Consider the following 22,213-nt stretch of genomic DNA (forward strand, 5'->3'; position numbering starts at 1 on the left):
TACGGGTACTATGGAGTGGAAGAGAGGAGGAAACTTCTACTTGCAACTCGCTTTTTCATAATATCTAGTTGCCAGGGTATATAAAGTGGGATCAGCCGGACTAGCAACCTAGCTGGCAGATGGAGTTTCGTAGCTAGAAAGATTGTGAGGCTGTTACTACATATATACAATCCAATTGCTAGAAAGATTGCGAGGCTGTTACTACATATATACAATCCAATTGATGATAAGATCTAATATATGGCAACTCTTCTCTTCACCCACACAACTACATTTTTGAAAGGCACATTAATGCCACAATGCTTGGGATTTGAAAACTCATCAAGTATGAGAGCCTAAGAAAGAATAAGGTAAAAACTTATGCAACATTGCGTCCAACAGCATATAAAATAAATGAAGATGATTGTTAACCTTCATCCCTAAAACATCAAAAGATTAGAGGGATAAAAAGAAGACCTTCTGATACTTTCTTCTACCAATCCTTTCATCGAGGGCCTGCAGCCTCCCAACTCACCAAAATGCCAGAACAGAAGATCAAACAAATCAAGTGTCATGTATCCCAACCCCAAACAACATCCACCTAGTAGACCATGAAAAACTTGAACTACAAAGCTTAAGCAACCAAAAAATCCTTTTCCACACTGTTATTGGTATCTCAATGACAACTCAAACCTACATATTGAATCGGATCAGCATCATACTTCAAAGCCAGCAGCCAAGGAGTAGGAACCTGATCCAGAAAGCTCAATCTCACACTTAAATGAACTAAAACACTATACATTGGTGACCCAACATCGGAACTTCATCTATCGCAATTGACACTAAAAAGAATCAGTGCACAGGAACCCTAAATTGACAAGGCATAAAACACATTGCAGATTCAATTTGGCATAACAGATATACATCACCCACTCTTAACTATCTATCGAAACAGAAATCACAGAACACAAATACACAAAAACAAATTATGGAGTACTTAAAATATTATAGCATTAAAACCATCACAAAATCCATATCGAAGATCCAACACATAAACCTCCATAAAGCATTAAAACATAAAAACGGTCCGAAATCCGTCGATTCTTGCTTAAAAATAAAACCACTAAACATAAAAAACCTCATTTCACCGGTGACTAATTTCCACTACCAAAATCAAGAGAGACCTCTGACTCATCAATCCACGTTCTGCATGATGTCCTCCGCCGTGAACTTGGTGCCTTTGTCCTTATCGGCGGCGGCTCTTCCCTTGGCCTTGCGGTCCAGCAGCGACTTGCGGTCCTTGTCCAACCTCAGCTTGGTGATGAGGACCTTGGAGGGGTTGATTCCGACGTTGACCGTGGAGCCGTTGACCTTCTCGCGGGTGATCCGCTCGATGTGGATGACCCACTTGCGGCGGTAGACCTGGACCACCTTGCCTTCCCGGCCCTTGTAGGTCCCACGCACCACCTGGACCTCGTCGTCCTTGCGCACCGGCATGGACCTGACGTTGTACTTCGACCGGAGGTCGGAGGAGAGCGGCGCGCTCATGAGGACGCGGCGGACGCTCGACGGCGCCGTGAAGTGGGCCTTGCGGCTCTTGCGCCTGGAGCTCGAGACGCGTGGGTTCCTCTTCATCTTCTCTCTCTTAGGGTTTGCTCTCTGCTCTGGTGCCTCTCTCTCTCTCTCTCTCTCTCTCTCGCTCTGTGACGGCAAATGAGAGTGTGAGGTTTAACTAGGAGAAGAAGCTATCAACCTAAACAATAAAACGACGTCGCACGGGGATTAGGGTTTTCTTTCTTTTTTTGGGCCCTTGGATATGGGGCAGGCCGTGGCTGTGGGCTTTTATCCATCGCTATATAACCGGTTCGAGTTTATTTGAAGGGCCCGACGAATAGGAGTTACATTTCGAACCACAAAGGGCTGCACATGGGTTTGTATTACTTTGGGTTAGAGGAGCTCAAACCATCTCTGTATCGAAATGTTTGGTCGGGTGATTTCGAGACTATATTAATTAATTAATTTTTTATTTTTATTTTTTTTGTTTTAGACAAAATGTTGAACACGAAATGGTTGATTTTTGTCACATGAATTATTTATGAGTTGTTAAATTTTGCAAATGCATCTGGTGCAAAAGCTAAAACATTTTCATGGCTATAATGTCAATTTTCCTCTCTTTCAATTGATTCACATGAGTTTGTCATCATATTATCATTCTTCCTTATTTGCTCTTTTTCCGGGGAAAGAAAATGAATTCAATAGTCACAGACGAGACACTGTGCAAACTTTGTCATATATATAGCAATGCCCCATGTCGCAGGTCACATACGATATGAACTGTCATATATAATAGTCATAGTCATAGAGGTATTTTTTTTAAGTAAAAGGTCATTGCATTAGATTACCGGCCAATAAGCCAGAGTCTAACATACACTTAAAGACAGAAAAATGGCGGGGTAACAACCACGCTCCTATCTAAGCAATGTAAACTCATTACAAGCAAATTTTGAGCTCGCTTTGTAAGCGAACTCATAGACAAAGAACAACTCCGTGTCTTCTAGGGCAAAATCATTTACTAGCCTCCCCATTAGCCAGGCGCGCAATTGCGGTACCAACAGAGAAGCCACTTCCCAGCAAACAAATAGGAGCAATTCAGTATCCATAAGCCGCTTGAAAAAAAAACACCAATCTTATTTCAGATAATTACCAACTCCCGTAGCAGTCTTGACCCGAAACGATTGGTCCTGTAACTCGAAATAAAACAAACAGAACCAGCCACACCACCAGCCCAAATCAAAGCAGGCCCAAAATAGAAGGGAAAGAGATGGTAAGCCCAGCTAGGCATCAGCCCAACCCGACAGGGCCCACAGCCCACCACCCACCTCGTTCCCATCTACTTCAGGACGACCCGATCGGAGCCCGAGGGCAGCGCTCAGTCCATTCTTCCGGTGGCCGGCCGCGAAGCTCTGCCATCGCCTCAAGGGAGGAGACCTGGCCCTGACCTGGATCTACAAAGAAAGCGATCAAAATCACCGGAAACCCCTGCCTCAGAAGCTGCCTGCGATCCGCCGCCTTCGCTGTAAACCTCCGACAAACCAAACCCGGCACGCAAGAGTCCTTACGCACCACAGCCCGCACACTGACCCGCCTTAGCCAAAGCCGCAGCAAATCAGAGCCTGTAAACCTCAACGTTTCCGTCGAGCAAACGATTTGGAACACCGGCGCCGACGACAGACTGCACCGCCTCTCCTCGCCGTCGCTGCCTGGTCTAGGGACCGCAAGATCACAGCCGCCAGCAACGAAACCCTAGGTTTCGCCTATTGAGGTCGCTCCGTATTGCTCGGAGGCCTCGAGTAAGCTCATAGTGATAGAGGTATTGATTTCAGATATAGTTAAAGAAACGAATGGAGTAATCTGCAACAATTTTCACGTTGATTTATTTATTTTGTATCAATACATGATGCAAAAATCTTAAATTGGTTGTAATACCCCGAAAAATCCAAATTAAATTCCGTGGATTTTTTAGAAATGATTTCACGATAGTGGGAGCGAGTACGAGGCTCGGAGAAGTTGTGGAATTAGTTCGAACGATTAATTTTCGAAAAAGAACGTTATTTAGGGGCTCGCGAAAGTTGACTTTTTATACGTTCAAAATTTGGGAAAACTTCCTTCATGAAAGTTGTAGAGCTTGTCGATACGATCTTGTGCATATATGGAACGCAATATTCGGAGTTCGTATGAATACGTTATGAATATTTGAAAATTGAGATTTTTCTATAAATAGTCAAAAAATCCAAATTCTGTCATTAAGGACAGAAAAATTGGTTTTTTGCGGAACAGCCCCCGGTTCTCTCTCTCTCTCGCTCGAAAACCCTTCCCAGGCCGGCCGACCCGCTGACCCGACCCGGCCCCATCTCTCTCCTCCGGCGTTCTCCGGCCACGACCCGGCACTCACTATGATCGCCGCAAGCCGCCCAGCTGCCTGGTGCCCTCCGCTTGCCCCGCCGTCGTCGCCAAAGCTGGATCGAAGGAGCCCAGCCGTGCGAAACCGACCCGACCGGAGAACCAATTTCCGGCGTCTCCTCGGCCGATCCTTCCTATTTTCGTGATCTCCTCCTCCCCCTGATCATCCTCATATCCTCCTTGCACGACGATTTTGAGTGTAGAGTGAAGGATCACGAATTGAAAATTCGACGTCCCTGATTCAATCTGGAAATCTGATCAGACGGCCCAGATTAATCCAACTTCCAAGCATGATCTAGGACGATCTAGGCCGAACCAGACTTAGCTCCAGGTATGAAAGTTGATCACCCTTTTATTTTGAAGAAGTTTGTAGTTGACGACTTTTGCATCGGAGGTGGTTGACCCGGCGTTGACTGCCGCCGTTGACCACCGGTTGACCAGTAGCTTGTGGCGGCGCGTCCAGCCATATTTTGGTGTTTTGTTTTCAGTTTATTCATCTACGCATCGATACGGTCGTTTGGATATATTATAAGGTCATTTTGGAGAAAGTTGATGCATGCTAGGGTTTCGGTTTTTATGCATTACTTTCGGTTTACGATCTGCGAAGATCTGACCGTCGGTTTTGCTTCAAATTTTAATATGTTGATCGTATGACTGTCCCGATGACTTTGTGTGGTCACGGGCGAAGATCCGACCGTTGGATCTTCGTATAATTGAGAAATGGTGATTCGGAAAGCGATTCGTGAGAATCCGACCGTCAGATTTTCGTATAATTTTGTGGAGATGTTTGTAAGGACGATTCAGGAAGATCCGACCGTTGGATCTTCGTGATAATTTTGGAGGATGATCCTGAGGGCGATCCGTGAGGATCCGACCGTTGGATCATCGTATAATTTCGATTCGACCGTTGGATCATCATTAAATTAGAATCTGACCGTTGGATTGTCGTTTGAGTATGTTTTTGAGTTGTTGGCTAAGTTAAGGTCATGTTTGATTAGGTGATTGACGGTCTCCCTTGGGTGAGCGGTTTCGGTGTGTATTGTGTTGAATTGAAGACGCAGCGGGAATATCGAGGTGAGTAAACCTCACGTGGTTCATATTACGAACCGAATAAATTTAATTACTTTATTTTGTCGTAATTGTGTGAAAATATTTATGAAATAAATATTTGTTTTAAATCATATGGGCTTGATCAACTACGGTCCATAGGTAAGTAAAATGTATTTAAACTATAAAAATGAATTTCACGATTTTATTGTGTGGACTATAGTTGGTATTAGTGATTATCCCTGAGCGGATAATTACGTATATATATATTTATGTGGAATATATATATGGATGGTGTGGCATTGTGGTATGTGGATTATTGAATTGAATATTTACATATGTCGGAAACATATATGTATTGGTAGAATTGTTGTGATGCAAACAATATTTGTGAGTGAGTTCATATATTGTTTTTGGGTATGACTTTTCGGGAAACAATATGTCGTGGGAAATGGTATTTCTATTGTTTTGAAAAGTGTTTGAGGATTTGGGGAGTTGCAGGTTGTGATTTCTCCTTTTGGGTTGGGAAACATTTCAGGTCCGGTATGACCATTTTAAATGTTTTAATCTGACGACCGGTGGTCTGAGGATTTGAGAGTCACAGGTTGTGATTTCTCCGTTTGATTTGTTTTAACATTTTGGGTCCAGTGCGACTCGCTTAAATGTTTTGATCTAAGGGTCAGGTTGGCCTAAAGATCCGGGGTTTGCAGGTTGCATCCTCAGGCAATATATCGTAATTACGCCTTTGGCCCGGTTAGTGATTTCGATCAGTTAGAGCTCTAGTCTGTCTGCCAACGTGTCCAGGTTGGACCGGATTTTCATAATGATTTGTTAGGTTAACATTTCCTATGATTTTGTCACGATGTGACTTGTAAGAGTCCTTTTGGTAAAAGGTGTTGAGTTTTGGATGGATTTATTAGTGTGAGTTGATGATGTTTTTAATTAATTTCCTTGTTAATTCTTTTGTTTAAATTTCTATTCTTTTTCTCTTTTCTTCTTTTTCGGTTATATTGTTTATTATCTCTATTTATTTCCTTGATCATTTCTATGGTTCGATTTCCCGTTTATTTCTCGTTTTCATTTTATTGTTTGTTTTTAATGTAATCTCCTGAACTAAATTATATGCAGGGATTACTATGACTTCTGATTTTATGCGTGTTGGTTATTTCCTGAATTAATTTTCTATGCATGATTAATGTTCTTATTAGTTTAATTGGGAAGTGCAGTGATGGATGAGACTTGTAGAAAGTTGAGAAATATTATTCCGTATTGTGGGGATAAAGACATCTTGTTAAGAGTAGGGATGAGTGATTCATTTGATTTCTTTGTGTGTGATTTCAAATGATTTGGAGTTAATGATTTTGGTGATCGATTATCGAGATTGTGGTTTTCTTTGTGGATGTTGAAATTGTTGGTTGTTACTTGAGTTAAAAGTACTGTGTTATAATAAATCAACCATTCTTTCTTTTACTCATACTGGCTGTCAAAAGCTTACCGGGTTTTGTGTTGTTGCAATCCCGGTACACTATTCAAACGGTGTAGCGGATAATCCTACAGGACTGGAGAATTCAGGAAGGTGATCGAACCGTGTAGAGTAGCTGCTTTGTAATACTCTGATTTTCAGTTGTGAGGTTTGTTATGCTCATTAGAGCTTTACAATTTACTTTGTACGAGTGAGTTGTAATAATTAACTCGAGGTCTGCGAGTTTTGAATTTGAGCGTGAGTGGCGAGGTTGTTTCTGAGAAAAAAAAATTCAGAACGTTTATTTGTTTAAGTTGTTTAATTCATGTTTCGGATTTGAATTTGTTATTCAAAATTCGGGGCGTGACATTGGTATATTTATGGGTTGTTGCTTGATATGTAATTTAATATATTTTCTTTGTATTCAATCGTTTCTTTTAACATTACTTGCGTGGTGTTGGTATACCCATTCATTTCTCAAATGAAACAATTATAAACGCAAGTACTAGGAATGGTAGGGGTTTGAATGTGGCCACCGGTGACTATTCTTTTTCCTGTTCTAAAGTTTAATTACTGAATGAAGTTTCTAGGTCCATTTCTTCTACAAAAAGAAGTTAGTTCATCACATTTCATTTTCTTAAGCTAACACATTTAGAATATTGAATCACTTGTCAATTCGTTGGTTATTTATCTGATTATGATTCAAATTCATTATTTGGGAGTTAGATGAATTTGGTATTCAATTAAAAAAATTTGATATCCATTAATTTAAAAAATTGTATACGAATTTAGGCTAATCCGATTCATGTATAAGTATAGTATGGTTTTTTTTTTTCCGCTTCTGACATGAACACAAAGTCAACACCAACAGATTGAACAGAGGATCCAAAGCTGATCTATTTTGTTTTGATATATACCATCCGTTTAGATCTAATCCCATTGTCAACACTCAAAAAATCATATTAGAATCAAATTTCAAAACTTCAAATCGACCAATTATTGACCGAAAAAGAGAATTTTTGTCAGAATCGATTATTAAGAGACCAAAACTGTGCATCCAAGGCAAAGAGAGTAAATGCTGAGTAGAATGCATTTATGAGTCATCACATGCACCCAATCAATTTAATGTACCCAAATTTGAAAGCACCCGGGGGATGGCTCACCAGATTCAGAACAAAAACCCTAATAGCAATAAAAGCAGCAGGTAATAATAATAATAAAAACTCTCCCCAAAAAACTGTGTTTCTCAAGGAAGAAGAAGAAGAGTAGCTATAGGGTCAGGAGTGGTGGTAGCTAGAGTGAAATGAGGAATTGGAAAAATCTAGGGTTTGTTGAGACTATCTATGAAGAAGAAGATGACTGTGAATTCTCTTCTGCCTCTCCTTCTCTCTCCCCAGCCATCTCTTCACCTTCTACACCTCTCCATTCCAGAGTAGAATCATGGTAAGAGTGCAGTAATTATTTATCCTTCTTTTCCTTCATTTTTTATATATTTATTTTGGGTTTTGTATTTTTTTTTAATCAGATATTTGTTTCTGAACTAACTTTGATGAGATTTAAATATTTGTTCTAGGTCTCGGGTAACTGGGCACAGTACAGAAGTTTTGATTCGAGTTCAGGGAAAATGTTTCCAACTGCACAAGGTTTGTCGATTCCTCAATTGTTAAGTTTTTCTGCTTTTGATCTTCTCTCGCTTCTCAGTTTAGGGCCTTTAGATTTGCGTTTTGGTTGACATTGATGGGTCGATTTTGGGTGGAAATCATGCATCTTACCGGACATCTTACTGGAAATTTTCGGTTTCTTTTGTTCATTCAGTCAAGTTTTAGGCATAAGAATCGAACTCTTAACGTAAGCATTGAAAATTTGTCTCCAGTATTAAGCATTCCGGGGTTTTTTGTGATTCCAAATCTCAATCATTTAACAATTTTCGCTAAACAAAAGAAAAATCATCTTGTTAATCTGGTTGATAAGTGAAGTAGAAGTCTAAACATTCTGGGTTTCTAGATTCAATTTTGTTCAAGCACATTGTTGCAAAAAGAGTACGAAATCTTTTGTTTGTTGTAAAATATGGCTAAAACCTTCATACGAAAGATGATTAGTCAAATCACTTAAATGTTTAGTAAGGTTTAATATGGAATTAATGCTGTAAATGGAGTTTACATTTTTGTATTTACTTTCTTTCTCTTAGCAAAAAACAAAACGTCGCATTTGGAATTATCAATGTCAAATTAATAATTGGAAAAAATACGAGCCATTATAATATTTCTCATTTTCCGTTATTCATTTTTTTCATAGGATCCACTGACATCAAGAAGCACATATTTAAAGCGCCAACTAACCGCCTTCGTCTCGGACTTCACGTTGCCTTTAAACATCTCCGCCGAAACTTTCACCCTCGTCGCCGATTTCTGCTACGGCGCCCGCCTCGTCATAACGCTGTTCAACGTCGCCGCTCTAAGAACCGCCGCGGAGCTACTCGAGATGACGGAGACTAACGACGACGATGACAACAACTTACTCCACTCAACGGATACCTACTTCAGCCAAGTGGTCGCCGTCAACAGAGACTACGCGTCCGTAGTGTTTAGGTCTTGCATGCCGTTACTTCCCGAAGCCGAAACGGCGGCGTTTCTCGTGAGCAGGTGCATTGAGGCGTTGGCTCTATCGGATGACGGCGACAGCCGTGTGGATTGGCTACATGAGGTTATAACGGTGTGTCCCGAGGACTTTCAGATAGTCACCGAGGTCATTCAGCGTCGTTACGGAAGCCACGACGTCGTTTATAAGCTTGTTGATCTTTATATCATGGTACGTACGTATGTCTTTAATGTAGCTTTTAAGCAATTAGTTTGTTAGTTGATAACTTGATATGTTGCGAAAAATGTGCCTTTATGACACGAAATATTTCAAAATGTTCCTGATCGAGTATGGTAGAATTTTCGGTTTTTGCTCTGCAGAGATATAATGGCAAAATTACAGAGGAGCAGAAAGCACAGATATGCAGTTCCATAGACTGCAGCAAGCTCTCACCACAAGTCCTTCTAGAAGCGGTGCAAAACCCAATAATGCCGCTACGTTTCGTTGTCCGAGCCATGCTCATCGAGCAGCTCAACACTCGCCGCACCATTCTCACTGCAGCTACTGATTATCACCACTCCCAACTTCCTCTCCTCCAGCATCATTATGACGTCAGCAAATCCGACCTTGCCCCAGTCACTACATTAGGCTCCCTCCTCCAACGTGACAATGTGCTCCGCCAATCGGCGCAGCTGAAGGCCACCATGGCCGCGACGAGCTCGAGAATCAAAACCCTAGAAGAAGAGCTGAATGGGATGAAGAAGTTGCTGGAAGAGTGTCATAATGAGAAGAATGAACGGAGTATAATGGCGGAGGCTGGTGGTGACCGCAAGTCTGCCAGCTTTCATTATGGGAGTAGTGATGAGAATAATCACAGTAAGATGATAACAAAGTCTGCTTCTTCATCTAGTTTTCGGCTCATTAATTTTAGACGCAAGGAGAAAACGGAGAGGACTAATTGGTCGTCTTGTAATGGAACGCCGGGGTTGACGAAGAGTATTAGTCAGAGGCTGATTAGTGGATTGAAGAAAGCATTTCGGGTTTCAGGATCAAAGGATGTCTCGGAGGAAAAAATCGTGAGCTATGGCGATGGTGGCAATAATAAGGATATCATTGTGATAGAATAGGATCATTTAAGGATCGATTCTGCTGTAATTTTTTGCAAGATGATCAAACCACTTTGCCTGTTAGAGATTTTGATTGATTATTTTAGGTGTTCAATTTTGATTTCATGAATTATATTGTTCATTGTAGATAAGAAGATTATTGATCATAGCGTAAATTGTGAATCACTGAAGAAATTGCCAAAAAGATTAGCTTACTAAATAACAGAAATGCATGACAGGCTCTTATTATATTTATGAAACATAAGAACTACTAAACAAACTCTGCAAACCTATTCATGTAGCTGGTTTTGGACCTTTGTACTAGCAATCTCCGGCCTTATCCTCTCAACTTTTCTCAACAATTTTCCTTCTCAATTCTCATCCCCTAGAATTTAGTTTCTTTATTGGTAACTGTTCGAATTTTACATCACCATTCATAGATCATATCTAACAAAAAATAATCACTAGAAATTATTAGTCATCTAACAGTAATCAAAATCGTTGATTTATTTGATATGTACAATAGCAAGCATGAACTGATTTGTTACAGAGAATCAAGGCGGGGAGAAGTGACACCACAAATTAAAGTTAATCTCTCCATGTAGATTCCGAGTGTTGGATTCCTTATTGCATTTGACAAAACACTACGTTCCATAGATATGAAACCAATGCAAATACTCACGAAAACGAAATATATAGAAAGAATCTAGTAATTGCCAAACTATTGAAACTGTTCTTGAAGATCACCTGGACCTAATTATTGGTTAGTATACGAAAACGAAATATCGATGAACAGGATAAGAGTATTAGCTTCATCAATTAACTTTGGATAATCACAACACATATACATGTCTATTAGCAGAAGGAAGCCGCCCATTAGTGCTCTCAGTGTCAATTACCACTAAGATCACAAACAACAAAAACGTCGATATTAGCTAGTACCACCACTTCCAATTCTTTTAGGTAAAATAGCTCCCAAATTAATATTTCGTGCAACTCCAACATGGGTACAAGATTGGTGGACGTGTCGTTCCTGTCCGGCTGTGATTAGGATGCCACAACGAGCCAGGTGAGAAGGACACTCTTGGGTGATGGGAAGCAACATCTCACAACATTATTGGTTTTGCTTTCGCATTACATAGCCAAAGCAGGTAGCTAGAGAAAGCAAAAGTGCGCAACAGGTAGATGCGAGCCTTCATTATTTTTTGGCATGAAAAGGCTACCGACTAAAAAATAGGCATGAAAAGACTGAAAGATGTGCACAAATTGGATGTCGAAGTCAGAAATTTAAGACTTTATATAGATGCATCTAATTAAGTATCTATCATCCACCTATATATACCCTCTTAAACCAAAGAAAACTACACTAGACAGATAGGAAGTGAGGCTTTATTATCATGAACGAATCCAATTGTCGTATGCCCGAATAATTAGTATGTTTATAAATCAGAGCTCTAACTTAATTGGTGGAGATATATTCAAGAACAAACATAACAAATTCCTCGGATATGATATTGGAGAAAACCAAAATTCGACCAACCGTACGTACTCTCAAAAGTTGGCTGAAATATTGCAAGTCATCAATGTTTTAGCTTAACCGTCCGCGTACTAAATCTCTTGGTGTATGAGATTTTTCAAATTCCGAATTAAATTTATCAGTTAACTAAGGTCATAATGAATAAGTTGTGTATATGTTACCAACTATCTTCCTTTTTTTTTTTTTTTTTTTCAAAAATACCAACTATCTTCCTAGACTTGTGAGGATGAATTATGGAAAAAGATAAAAAGAAGAAAACGAGGCAATTTAGAGATTATTGAAGAGAGACCATCCACATCACAAAATATCACACTCATAATCAACTCGATGTTTAAACACGGAATCATATACCTAAGGAATAACATTTAGAGCCAATGTTGACATATATATGGTGATCAAGTCAAGATCCCTTTCTCACTTATCGTTCAATCCGGATGTCATTCAAAAATACAAAATATAAAACATGTTCAAGTAAATCCAGAATATGTGTCTGACCCAAACTCTAGGTTACTTTTTGAATTTCACTCTATGTGTCTGGCCCAAAACCATATCTAAAGTCTAAAACACTATTTGTATTTCACTTGAAAATGTTCTTACTTTTTAAAATTAGGCACATCATGAAGTCTAATGAGACACTCAAGAAAACCTAGTGTTCTCTGGATGCCTAAATAAATACTTACTTCATATGAGAAAGTCTTTTGTAGAGTCGCTTTGTCATATGTATGTCATCAATCGCACTTAAAAACAAAACACTATACTCAAAACACCTCATGTTTCTCACCGAAAAATATTTTTCTTTTACACTCAAAACATGTGAGAGACCTGATTGGATGGTTGAAAAAACTTAGTTGTTCGATCGCCTTACTTAAGACATACTATGGATGACTCTTCTATGATATGGTCTTGCAATGTGGCAAGTTTGTTCGACCAAATACATTCTAAATCTTAAAATACAATATTCAAAACAAACTTTGTTTACCACTTGAAAACGTCTTTATTTTGTCTAAACCTTGCACATGTCGGGAGATGACAAGACAACTCTAGCGGTATGACCACTTTATTGAAGACAGACTCCTGAATCGTTCACGTGTCATGTCCAATCTGCCGATCACATTTTCAAAACATAAAATGTCGTATCCCAAAACACCGTTCTTCAAAGCAAAATTTCAATAATCGATTGAATCATTTTCTTTGTCTGAGATTGATTGCATCATCAGACCAACCTAATACTCTAATACGTACTCGACCGGACCTACAAACCTAATGGTAGAACCGTAGAACCACCTTTCCAAAGACCCCGTCCCAGTCCTAGTGGACCTTCCCGAGCGACCACACCACAAATACAATAAATTTAAAAAATTGCCAGAAAAAACACGTGCCTGTCCGCCACGTGTCCCCCCTCACCCCATCGAGAAGTATACACTATTATATGCAATGAAAGCTAACCACACCCGCCACCACACAAACGGCCCCGCCTCTTCATTTCGGTTCGAAACTAGTACAAGTAGAGAGCTTTAGAGCAGAGCGGCGCAACCTCAGAAATGGAAGCGCAGCCGTTCGTCCCCATTCCCATTTCTTCTTCACCCAACCACTTCCTCTCTCCTTCTTAGCCTCCCATATGCCTCTCTAATTTTACTTCAACAAAAAAAAAAAAAAAAAAAAAAAATTCGTTGCGGAATCTGTGTGAGCCGTCAACCACTTTCCCACGCCTCCATTCATTCAACGCCATCCAAGTCCAGAGTTTGCTTTTGAATCTTAGCATGAATGTGGTGAAAGCAGCTCCACCGTCGTTTTGTGGCTTTAAACCGCGCGACGTTGAATCTGGACCTCCGGCGACGGCGAAGTTGGGGTTCGTGAAGGTGAATGAGAGCAATGCGATTAAGAGCTTGGGCTTGAGTTGCGGAGTTGATGTAGGATCCAGGGGTTTAAGGCCGATTAAGGCCATGGAGGACCAAACCGTCTCTGTGAAAACTGATCGCTCTGCCATTAATGGTATTATTTTCTCATAAATTTCTATGCTTTTTTTTTTTCTTTCTAGAATTTGAGTAAAGGCAATCGCTTTCGGTGAATTCAAATGTTTTTTTGTTCTTGTTTGAATTATTATTATTATTTTTTTTTTCAAATTTGTTGTGGATAAATAGTATATTCCGTGTACTTTGGTAAATTCACCGTATGAAAAATGGGTTGGTGAAACAAATTTGATGGCGAATGGGGCTTTAGTTAGTACTTGGTACAATAATTAGTTTTAGCTGAGTCATACGTCTCATTGGATGGTTGTTAAGGCTTTTGCTTACTTCATATTCATCCTATATATCGTTGCTTTTGTCAACTCCTCTTTGCATCATCTTCAATATACAACCACATTCATTCTGCTATTGTCATCAGTGCCGCAGCTCTGTTCGTTTTGAGCGCAAATCAAAGCTTTTTGAAGCTGTTCTCCGAAAAGGTTCATGCTGTTCATCATTCGGTATTTGTTTTCGCAATTTGATTGTTAGATGACAGATCTGGTAGATACTGGGATTTTGATTTTATTTTCTGTTGTAGAAAATTATTAAAGATTCATGCTTTGTATGTAAACGTTTTGATGAAAACTTTTCAACGTAGATTGACTTTTCTGTTTGTAACTGATCTCTGGTCTGCAAATAATTTGATCCTATGTATGAAGTTATTGTTCTAATCTAAACTAATCATCTAACTAGGTAAAAATCTCCGCCAGATGTCGACTGCGGGGAATTCAACGAACATCGTGTGGCATAAATGTGCGGTGGAGAAACTGGATAGGCAGCGTTTACTTCAGCAGAAAGGCTGTGTCATATGGATTACTGGTCTTAGTGGTTCAGGTATGTTTATCCTTTTAAGTTATGCTATATGAAATGCCAAGCAGTGTTTATGTTAGCAGCCTTGTAAAGTAATCTTTGTTATGGTTGTAAGTAGTGTTAAATTTATATGCGCATCAACTGCACCAAAAGTTCTTACATGGTAAAATCAATTTTAAGGTCTTTTCCATAGTTATGGGAGATTTTAAGGCACGAGCTGTCTTATTGGGACTTGCGATTAGTAGTTTTACTTGCATAGAAATAGTCATGCTGATGATTTCTGGCCATATACGTCTCAATAACGAGAAAGGAAAGTTGACAATTAGTAGCCTTCCTTTTCAACAAATATGTCAAAAGAGGATAAAGAAAAATGAAATTCACATGGCATAAGTGTGCAGACTTCTCTGTATATCTCTTACATGCATGCACATAGAGTGGACTAAAAAAGTATCTCTTTTTGACTACAGATCTCATTCTGTGCGGGTTTCCTTTTGTACTCTTCTCTGCTGCTTGAGCTGTAATATGTTATTAACTTATTGTACATTTGTTTGATTACATTGAACATTGTAAGACATCAGAGTACCCCTACGTCATACTTGTATTCATTAATTAATATTAACCTTAATTCTTGCCTAAGGTTGTACCCCGCCCAAACTCATCTTGATTTGTGTATTTCACTGATACACTGTTAAGGAAGAGCTATGAAAGAAGACAGAAACTGCATTACACTTTAACAATTTGAAAAGTTCCAAACCATAACATTTCTGTATTGCTTAGAACTTTTGGTGCTCCCATTGAGAAATTTCATTCCAAGTTGTTACTCTTTAGTGCACAACTGCACACCAATCATAATCACACTCTTATATTGGTTTCTATTTTAGGAAAAAGCACTGTGGCGTGTGCTTTGAGTCAAGGCTTGCACTTGAGAGGAAAGCTGACCTATATTCTTGATGGTGACAACGTTCGGCATGGTCTAAATCGTGATCTTGGTTTCAACGCAGAGGATCGTGCAGAAAACATACGAAGAATTGGTGGGTATTTTTGTTGTTACATTTATAGATTTGCTCTTTCTTTTTTAATATTACTTTTACTGATATTATGCTTAAAAAGCTGAGGTCGCTAAGCTGTTTGCGGATGCTGGCATCATTTGTATTGCTAGTTTAATATCTCCTTACCGAAAGGACCGAGATGCCTGCCGTGCACTATTTCCGGAAGGAGATTTTATTGAGGTAACCAGTGCTTATAATAGGAGGAATAGGTTTGGTCTGTTATTAATATTGAAAGAAAAGACAAAGGCTGTAGCCAGTGATGAGCTGACAAAACTAATATTTCTCAGGTGTTCATGGACGTGCCACTCAACATATGTGAGAATAGGGATCCGAAGGGCCTCTACAAGCTTGCACGAGCTGGAAAAATCAAAGGTATAGTTGTGCTTCATTCCCACAGCTTGTTTTTGTTTTTGTTTTGTCATCTTGGTTTCTGATTTCTACCTGTCAAGTATAAAGTTAATGAAAGATTTCAAATTAAGGTGTTCAACACCTATTACATAAAGATAAAGACATTTCACTTGGAAATTTGAGGAATGAACTTTATCTTATCATCTGGTGCTATCTTGTGATGTCACTATCATTTTCTATTTTGGGGCATAAAGAATTCATTATTCCTGTCAATGTGAACTATTACAATTCTGTTTTGGGTAATGGGCAAATACAAATTTTCAGTATGATATTCTACTTTTTTTAATCAAGTATTTATATGATGCTTGATGGGTGTGATGTTTTAATCTATCATATTGTGTGTCTTGCTCACTGCAAATTAGTTCTCAATAATAAGTACTGAGATCTTTTTTGGCACTCCACAGGTTTTACTGGGGTTGATGATCCATATGAGCCACCACTAAACTGCGAGGTATGTGTGTAAAGGAAGATCATGGCATCATGCTTCTGTGAAGGGTAGCACTACTGCATTGACATTTTTCTCCATAATTTGTTCTTATCAGAAGAAAAAGATCGTCTTCTTGATTGACTGGCTTGGTTGTGTGTGATATGCACACACACAAGTAAAGATCAGCTCACATTACCATCTTAACAAAAGTGTGAGCCAACGTTTTGGGTGAAAACGGGCATTTCATTTTCAGTATAGAATGGTGGAATGATTCAGATGGATATAACGAGGTGGTAGTGTCATCTTGACTGCCACCCGTTCACCAGACACAGCATCTCGTTAGAATGTTGGAATTTGAATCAGAACATTGCTGGAACACACGGCAATGAAAAGGAATATTTTCTTTTTCTGTGTAGTGGACTGATTAGAATGAAATTGGCAGTGTGTGTGTGTGTGTGATATTGATTTGCACCATTTCACTAGACACCATCTCAGTTTAACATATTAGAACAGTGCAACATTAGTATGACATCAAGCTTTTAGTTTTCTGCTCTACCTTGGTCATTCATGTCCGAATATCCCTTGTTTTCATTGTCTTTCTTTTTTGGCACTTCTGATGTTATATGTCTAATCTCATACTGCTAATTTTGCAGATAGTGTTGCAGCAGAAGGGAAGGGACTGCGTCTCCCCAAGTAGTATGGCTGAAACGGTGATATCTTACTTAGAGGAGAAAGGGTATCTGCAGGCCTGATAGCTGAGAAAAGCTTCCGCTTCCCGAGTGCCAGAGATGCTCTTACTTGTAACGTAATATGCTGCAAAGCATTAGTTTTTCCCAGCTTAAAAGAAAAAAGTAATTGCAAAATAGAATTTCTCTCCTTTCCCGACTAGGAAATTGCTCGTTTCCTGCCTGTTCTGGTTCCAGCAATTTAGTTAATCAATCAATTAATGAATATAATTCGGTCGAAAGCTACCTTCTGAAGTGTGGCTTTTGATCCAAAATGCAATAAGTTAGTGGAACCTGGCAGAGGAGAGTTTTTGTTTTATTTTTTATTTTTTGTCAAAGTGGAATAGGAGGTTCATGTATTGGTTGTGTCAATTTGTATGGATATACTTGTCACATAAAAATATTTATTGTAAAGTTGCTCACTGCGTTGTTAGATTGCATCCATCTGCACTTGAAATGTTTGTCGCAGACAACGTATAACGATGCAAAAAGCTGCCTCATATAAGCATATAATTCTTCGTAAACTATCTCAAACTTGATTAGCATTTCCCACTTCGATCTTACTGAAACTGATTAGTTGCTTCTTCAACATCAGCTAATGCATTCTGTAAGTGCAAATTCCTCTCCTTTGGGGCGCATCTATGATGATATGGTTGTGCGGTTGGCTTCCCTACCTGGTGGTCGAATTATTCATGTTGGAGGAAGTGCAATGTCTCAACATTTGATGGCTGCTCAATCCTCCTCCTCCAGCCAGTCTCTTCATTATTATTTTTTCCTTCCCTTTTAGAAGCAGCTGAACTCGCTTCTTAAATTTTCTTCATTTAATAAAGACCGATCTCATTCACCTCAACCATATGCACTAGTTGTTTTATTAAAGCTACTGAATAGATCATACAAGAAAGCATGCAATTAAGTAGTAGTACATCAAAAAAAGACTACAGAATAAAAATCACATAAATCAGCGAGGGAGAAAGAGCTATTAGAAATAGCTAGCAATGTTCAAGAACCAATATCAAAAGAAAGCAAGACCCATTTCTGCACCTCTATATCTTTCAAGTGACAAGAAGCAGAACGCAAGCGACATTGTCATGAACAAGGCGGTAGAGCTCACAACATTGAAAGTGGTGGAGAACCGTCGCTCCTGCAATCCCCATAGAGTCCTTACAAACCCTCTCAAGCCTTCCACCACCATTGCCACCACATGCGCCATATCTTCAGATTTCGAACCCGCCTGAAATTCTGCAAAACAGACCAAGTGGTCAAGTACCCTTTACAGCTTATAACTCTCTTTGAAGTTTGAAGCTTATCCCTTTCTGTTTCAGCAAGAGATCGAAGATAGGGAAAGATGGGTTCGCTTGAGACATTGAGACCTCTTTGTTTGCTTTTCATAAAAAAGATTGCGTGATGGGTCAGCTACTTTGATATCTTTGACCGTTGCTTCCTATTTATTTGAAAGGAGTGGCGATGCATAGGCAGATCAGCAGCATGGGGTTGCCTTTGTACTTGGGAGAGGGAGAAGTTGGCATAAAACCAACTGTCCCTTTATTATAGGGGCCTTGTCTCTCTCGTTTCGGGTCCATTATTGGCACCGGTTTGGCCTTGTTATAAAGGACTGCTTACTATTATTGTAAGCAGGTGTATTGTAAAGTTATATTCAAGTATGAGAGGACAAGAGGAGTGAATAGCTTAGAATGGTATTGTTACAGCAAACTGAGGAGGAAGAGAGAGCAGTCAAGTAATACTTGTGAAACAAATTAATCTTACCACAGCTAACAGATGGCAACTAATTCTTGTGAAACAACAAAGGATGGAGGTTTTCAAGAAATTCCGATAAATGTTAAAGAGTTACTGGTGTAGTGGCTTTCAGGTTATCTTCATGATCCTCAATTATCATGGATTGACATCCATCCGGACACAGAAAGTTCTTCATAATCAAACTCACTTGACAGACTGGCTTTTGTGCACTAGAGTGCGACACTCCAAAGTGAATGAATAACGTGATTTGAGCTAGAGGGTTAAATAGATGACAAGTAACAATGACTGTAAAAAGAAAAGTAAATGAAAGGGTCCAACCAAATGGCTGCCAACGAAAAATTGCCAATTCGATCTCAATTATCATCAAAGCAAACATCATCGGAAATTGTCAGAGAATGTTTGTCTACATTTGTTTGTCTGGGATTCTCTACGCTACTGACACGAACAAAAGAAGAGTGAAGGAAGACAATACAAGAGTATGTGACAAATCAAAACAAGTGTATCATTTTTTGCTAATGGCTTTGAACTGCCTTTCTCTGGCAATAGACGGTAGCCATCTTTCTCCCCTAACTTTTTTGAGTTGTGCAACTCTTTCCTCTTCTCTTTTGGCTGCTTCTTTTGCTGCTGCCTCTTTCGCTTCTAGCCTAGACAATGCTCTCAGACATCTATCTCTTGCTTCAGACACTATCTCATTCCCATCAACAGCAACGGATTGGATTTGTTGTTTAAACTGTTATCATTTAGACAGTACCAACCATTAATAAATAAAAACGAAAGTGAAGCCAGTCTTTAAACAACAAACCAATAGGATGCAATCAGGAGTTTATCGATAAACAAACAGACCTTCTTTGATTTCTCATGAATTTCTTTTCCCGGAAGAATTCTTGGTCTCCTTCTAGGTGGTTGTTCATCTGGCAGCATTCACACAATACATCAACATGTGATTCTCCAACTCAAACACCAAGTCACTAGTAAGAACTTCATGATATAAAAGACACTACAGCTACTCAAATTCTGTTCCAAGAGTGCTAATTACTGAAATCCAGTTCTTGAAAATTTTCGGATCCTTATTTATAGTCATATTACCAACATTTTTCACTTCCCCATTATGACAACCACAGCAGAGCAGCAACTGACATGGCATTATAGTCTTCGAAAAGAGTTGAAGGGAATCACTTACCCACATGATCAAAAACTATTCCTGGGGGAGCATTTTTGAACAAGCGAATACCAACTTCCTCCTCATTAGTCACATCTGGTTCAGGAATAGAGTTGTGCACTATCTCCAATGACTTCCCTATGATGTCATCCAAAAGCTTTTGTGCCTGCAACAACCAAATTCACAAATTGACACACAAAAACATATGCTCGATACTTCAACTTGAAATTATATACCCATTAGTCCCTGGATGAAAAGAAAGTGAAAGACCTTGATTTGGTAGTGCTTGGGGAGTTTGGTGTGGTTGGAGTCTTGAGGAGGCAGCTGGTTTGGTTTGGAGGAGAGGCCGTTGATGTAAGAGGAGGCACCTGCCGCGGCTGAGCTAATGGCGGCTTTCCACGCCGCATCTCCATCTTCCTCGCTGCTGCTGCTGCTGCTCATTTTCTGGGACTACCAATTTGGGGTTTTAGATTACTCCAAATCTGCAGGGTTTTAGACAAAAGGGAATCCGTTGGGGATTGAAGGACTCTGCTGAGAGTAACCCGTGGATCAAAAGGGTATTCGTTTCACTGACCCGAAACCGACCCGACCAATTACCATTTGCTTCTCTTCATAACTTCATTTATTATTTTTTTTTTTTTTTGGCAACCTTGCTTCTTTTGGCAGCGGATTTTCACTATTAAACTAAATTTTGAGTCTTTTTAAATGTACCTAGCAAATTTCTAAATATACTCAGCTAATTAGTTATAATAAATAATATATAGTTAAACCCAGCTAAATTCTCTAAAATACCCTCATCTTACAAAACAATGTTCCTGAAAACATACCCAGGCACCCAGCAACATCTTCCCTTTCTCTTCTCATCAGTTAGAACTTCGAAACTCAAAGTTTCGAGATAGATGTTTTGGTAGGAATGGGTAACTGGAGAAATTATATGGTGCTAAACTGCTAATTGCTTCAATTGTAAACATACTTGAGTTATGGTTCAATTGATTCTCAATTAAATTCAATTAAAGCAAAAGAACTTCTTTCAAGACGGAAGAAAGGTGAGAATCCATATGATAAGCCTTCATCTCATGGAGAATCAGCTGTACTGCAAGGTCACCGTTTATCTCAACTCATTGACCTCCATTGGGGACTCCGATTTGGAGTCGTTTCTCAAAGCCAAGCAGTATTACAATCGACTCGGCCGCGTCCGGAAGCGAAGCTTCTTGCTTTACGGCCCCTCCGGCACCGGGAAATCCAGCTTCGTTGCCGCCATGGCCAATTTCCTCGGTTACGACGTCTACGATCTCGACCTCTCTAGGGTTAAAGACGACTCGGAGTTGAAGATGCTTCTTTTCCAGACTACGAGCAAGTCGGTGATCCTCATCGAGGACTTGGATCGGTTCTTCGCCGAGAAATCGACGGTGGTCAGCTTCTCCGGCATATTGAACTTCATGGACGGCTTGCTCAAATCGTGCTGCGCCGAAGAGAGAGTCATGACGAGGTTGATGAGATTCGGAGCCTCTGCGCTTTCGTTGTGCTGGGTATACGATTTTGGAAGAACAAAAAATTCTGGGTATATGTTTAGCAATGGGGGCTTAATGGGAAAATGAGTAAAATTTATTTATATATTTTTAAGGATTAAATTTTGTTTACTACCCTGTACTTTCAACGGTTCGTCAATTCAGTCCCTGCACTTTTAATTTAATCAGAAAAGTCCTCGCACTCTCCAATTTCATCAAATCGATCCATTCCGTCACTATTCCGTCAATTTTTTCTGTTAAGGTGCTGACGTGGCACATTTTCACAGGGAAATTCCCAAAATACCCCTACTCAAAGCCTCTTCCTGCAAAAGCATGCTTCACTCTCTCTCCCACTTCTTCTTCCCCAAACCCTCTTTCCTTCTCTCTCTTTCTCTTCTCCCACCCAAAAAAATGGAGGAGAAAAAGAAAACCCATCTCTTCTTTTCCATCACCTTCACTCTTCTCCTCTCCTTCTCCATCGCCCTTGACCACCAGACCCTCCTCCTCTCCCCCTTCCCATTTGCCCCTACTCTCCCCCAACCCAAATCCTTCTCCGCCACCTCCGAACCTGACCCAGATTCCATCTCCCTCCAACTCCACCACCTTGATGCCCTCTCCTCCAACCAAACCATCTCCCAGCTCTTCCACCTCTGCCTCCACCGCGACGCCCTCCGCTTCACCTCCTTCATCTCTCCCTC

At 39.8% G+C, this 22,213-nt stretch overlaps 4 protein-coding genes across 8 annotated transcripts; 2 read left to right on the plus strand and 2 right to left on the minus strand.

The window, feature by feature from the left end:
- Window positions 1–951: 951 nt before the first annotated feature.
- Window positions 952–1,704, minus strand: LOC133727440 (large ribosomal subunit protein uL24z). The gene has a single exon (XM_062155019.1). The coding sequence runs from the start codon at window positions 1,612–1,614 to the stop codon at window positions 1,174–1,176; it is 441 nt and encodes a 146-aa protein (XP_062011003.1). The 5' UTR covers window positions 1,615–1,704; the 3' UTR covers window positions 952–1,173.
- A 5,939-nt stretch (window positions 1,705–7,643) lies between these two features.
- On the plus strand, window positions 7,644–10,261 carry LOC133727441 (BTB/POZ domain-containing protein At3g49900). Its single transcript, XM_062155021.1, has 4 exons — window positions 7,644–7,891; window positions 8,022–8,091; window positions 8,744–9,256; window positions 9,406–10,261. Exons 1-4 carry the CDS (start codon window positions 7,752–7,754, stop codon window positions 10,150–10,152), a joined length of 1,470 nt encoding a protein of 489 aa, XP_062011005.1. The 5' UTR covers window positions 7,644–7,751; the 3' UTR covers window positions 10,153–10,261.
- Window positions 10,262–13,114: 2,853 nt separating this feature from the next.
- On the plus strand, window positions 13,115–17,515 carry LOC133721918 (adenylyl-sulfate kinase 1, chloroplastic). 5 transcript variants are annotated; one of them, XM_062148702.1, is made up of 8 exons: window positions 13,532–13,660; window positions 14,054–14,114; window positions 14,368–14,508; window positions 15,366–15,515; window positions 15,595–15,713; window positions 15,821–15,905; window positions 16,346–16,392; window positions 17,022–17,515. In XM_062148702.1, the coding sequence occupies exons 1-8, from the start codon at window positions 13,658–13,660 to the stop codon at window positions 17,118–17,120; spliced, it is 705 nt and encodes a 234-aa protein (XP_062004686.1). In that variant the 5' UTR covers window positions 13,532–13,657; the 3' UTR covers window positions 17,121–17,515. The 5 variants fall into 5 exon arrangements, with proteins under 5 accessions (XP_062004681.1, XP_062004691.1, XP_062004686.1 ...); XM_062148697.1 differs by lacking the exon at window positions 14,054–14,114 and having other exon boundaries at window positions 13,115–13,660; XM_062148707.1 differs by lacking the exon at window positions 14,054–14,114 and having other exon boundaries at window positions 13,519–13,660; window positions 14,385–14,508.
- Window positions 17,516–19,174: 1,659 nt separating this feature from the next.
- Window positions 19,175–20,573, minus strand: LOC133721950 (uncharacterized). The gene is made up of 4 exons (XM_062148729.1): window positions 20,278–20,573; window positions 20,029–20,173; window positions 19,692–19,759; window positions 19,175–19,578 (listed from the first exon to the last, which is right to left on the minus strand). Exons 1-4 carry the CDS (start codon window positions 20,446–20,448, stop codon window positions 19,351–19,353), a joined length of 612 nt encoding a protein of 203 aa, XP_062004713.1. The 5' UTR covers window positions 20,449–20,573; the 3' UTR covers window positions 19,175–19,350.
- Window positions 20,574–22,213: the final 1,640 nt, after the last annotated feature.

This window comes from Rosa rugosa, chromosome 1 (assembly GCF_958449725.1).
Source record: "Rosa rugosa chromosome 1, drRosRugo1.1, whole genome shotgun sequence".
Lineage (NCBI taxonomy): Eukaryota > Viridiplantae > Streptophyta > Magnoliopsida > Rosales > Rosaceae > Rosa > Rosa rugosa.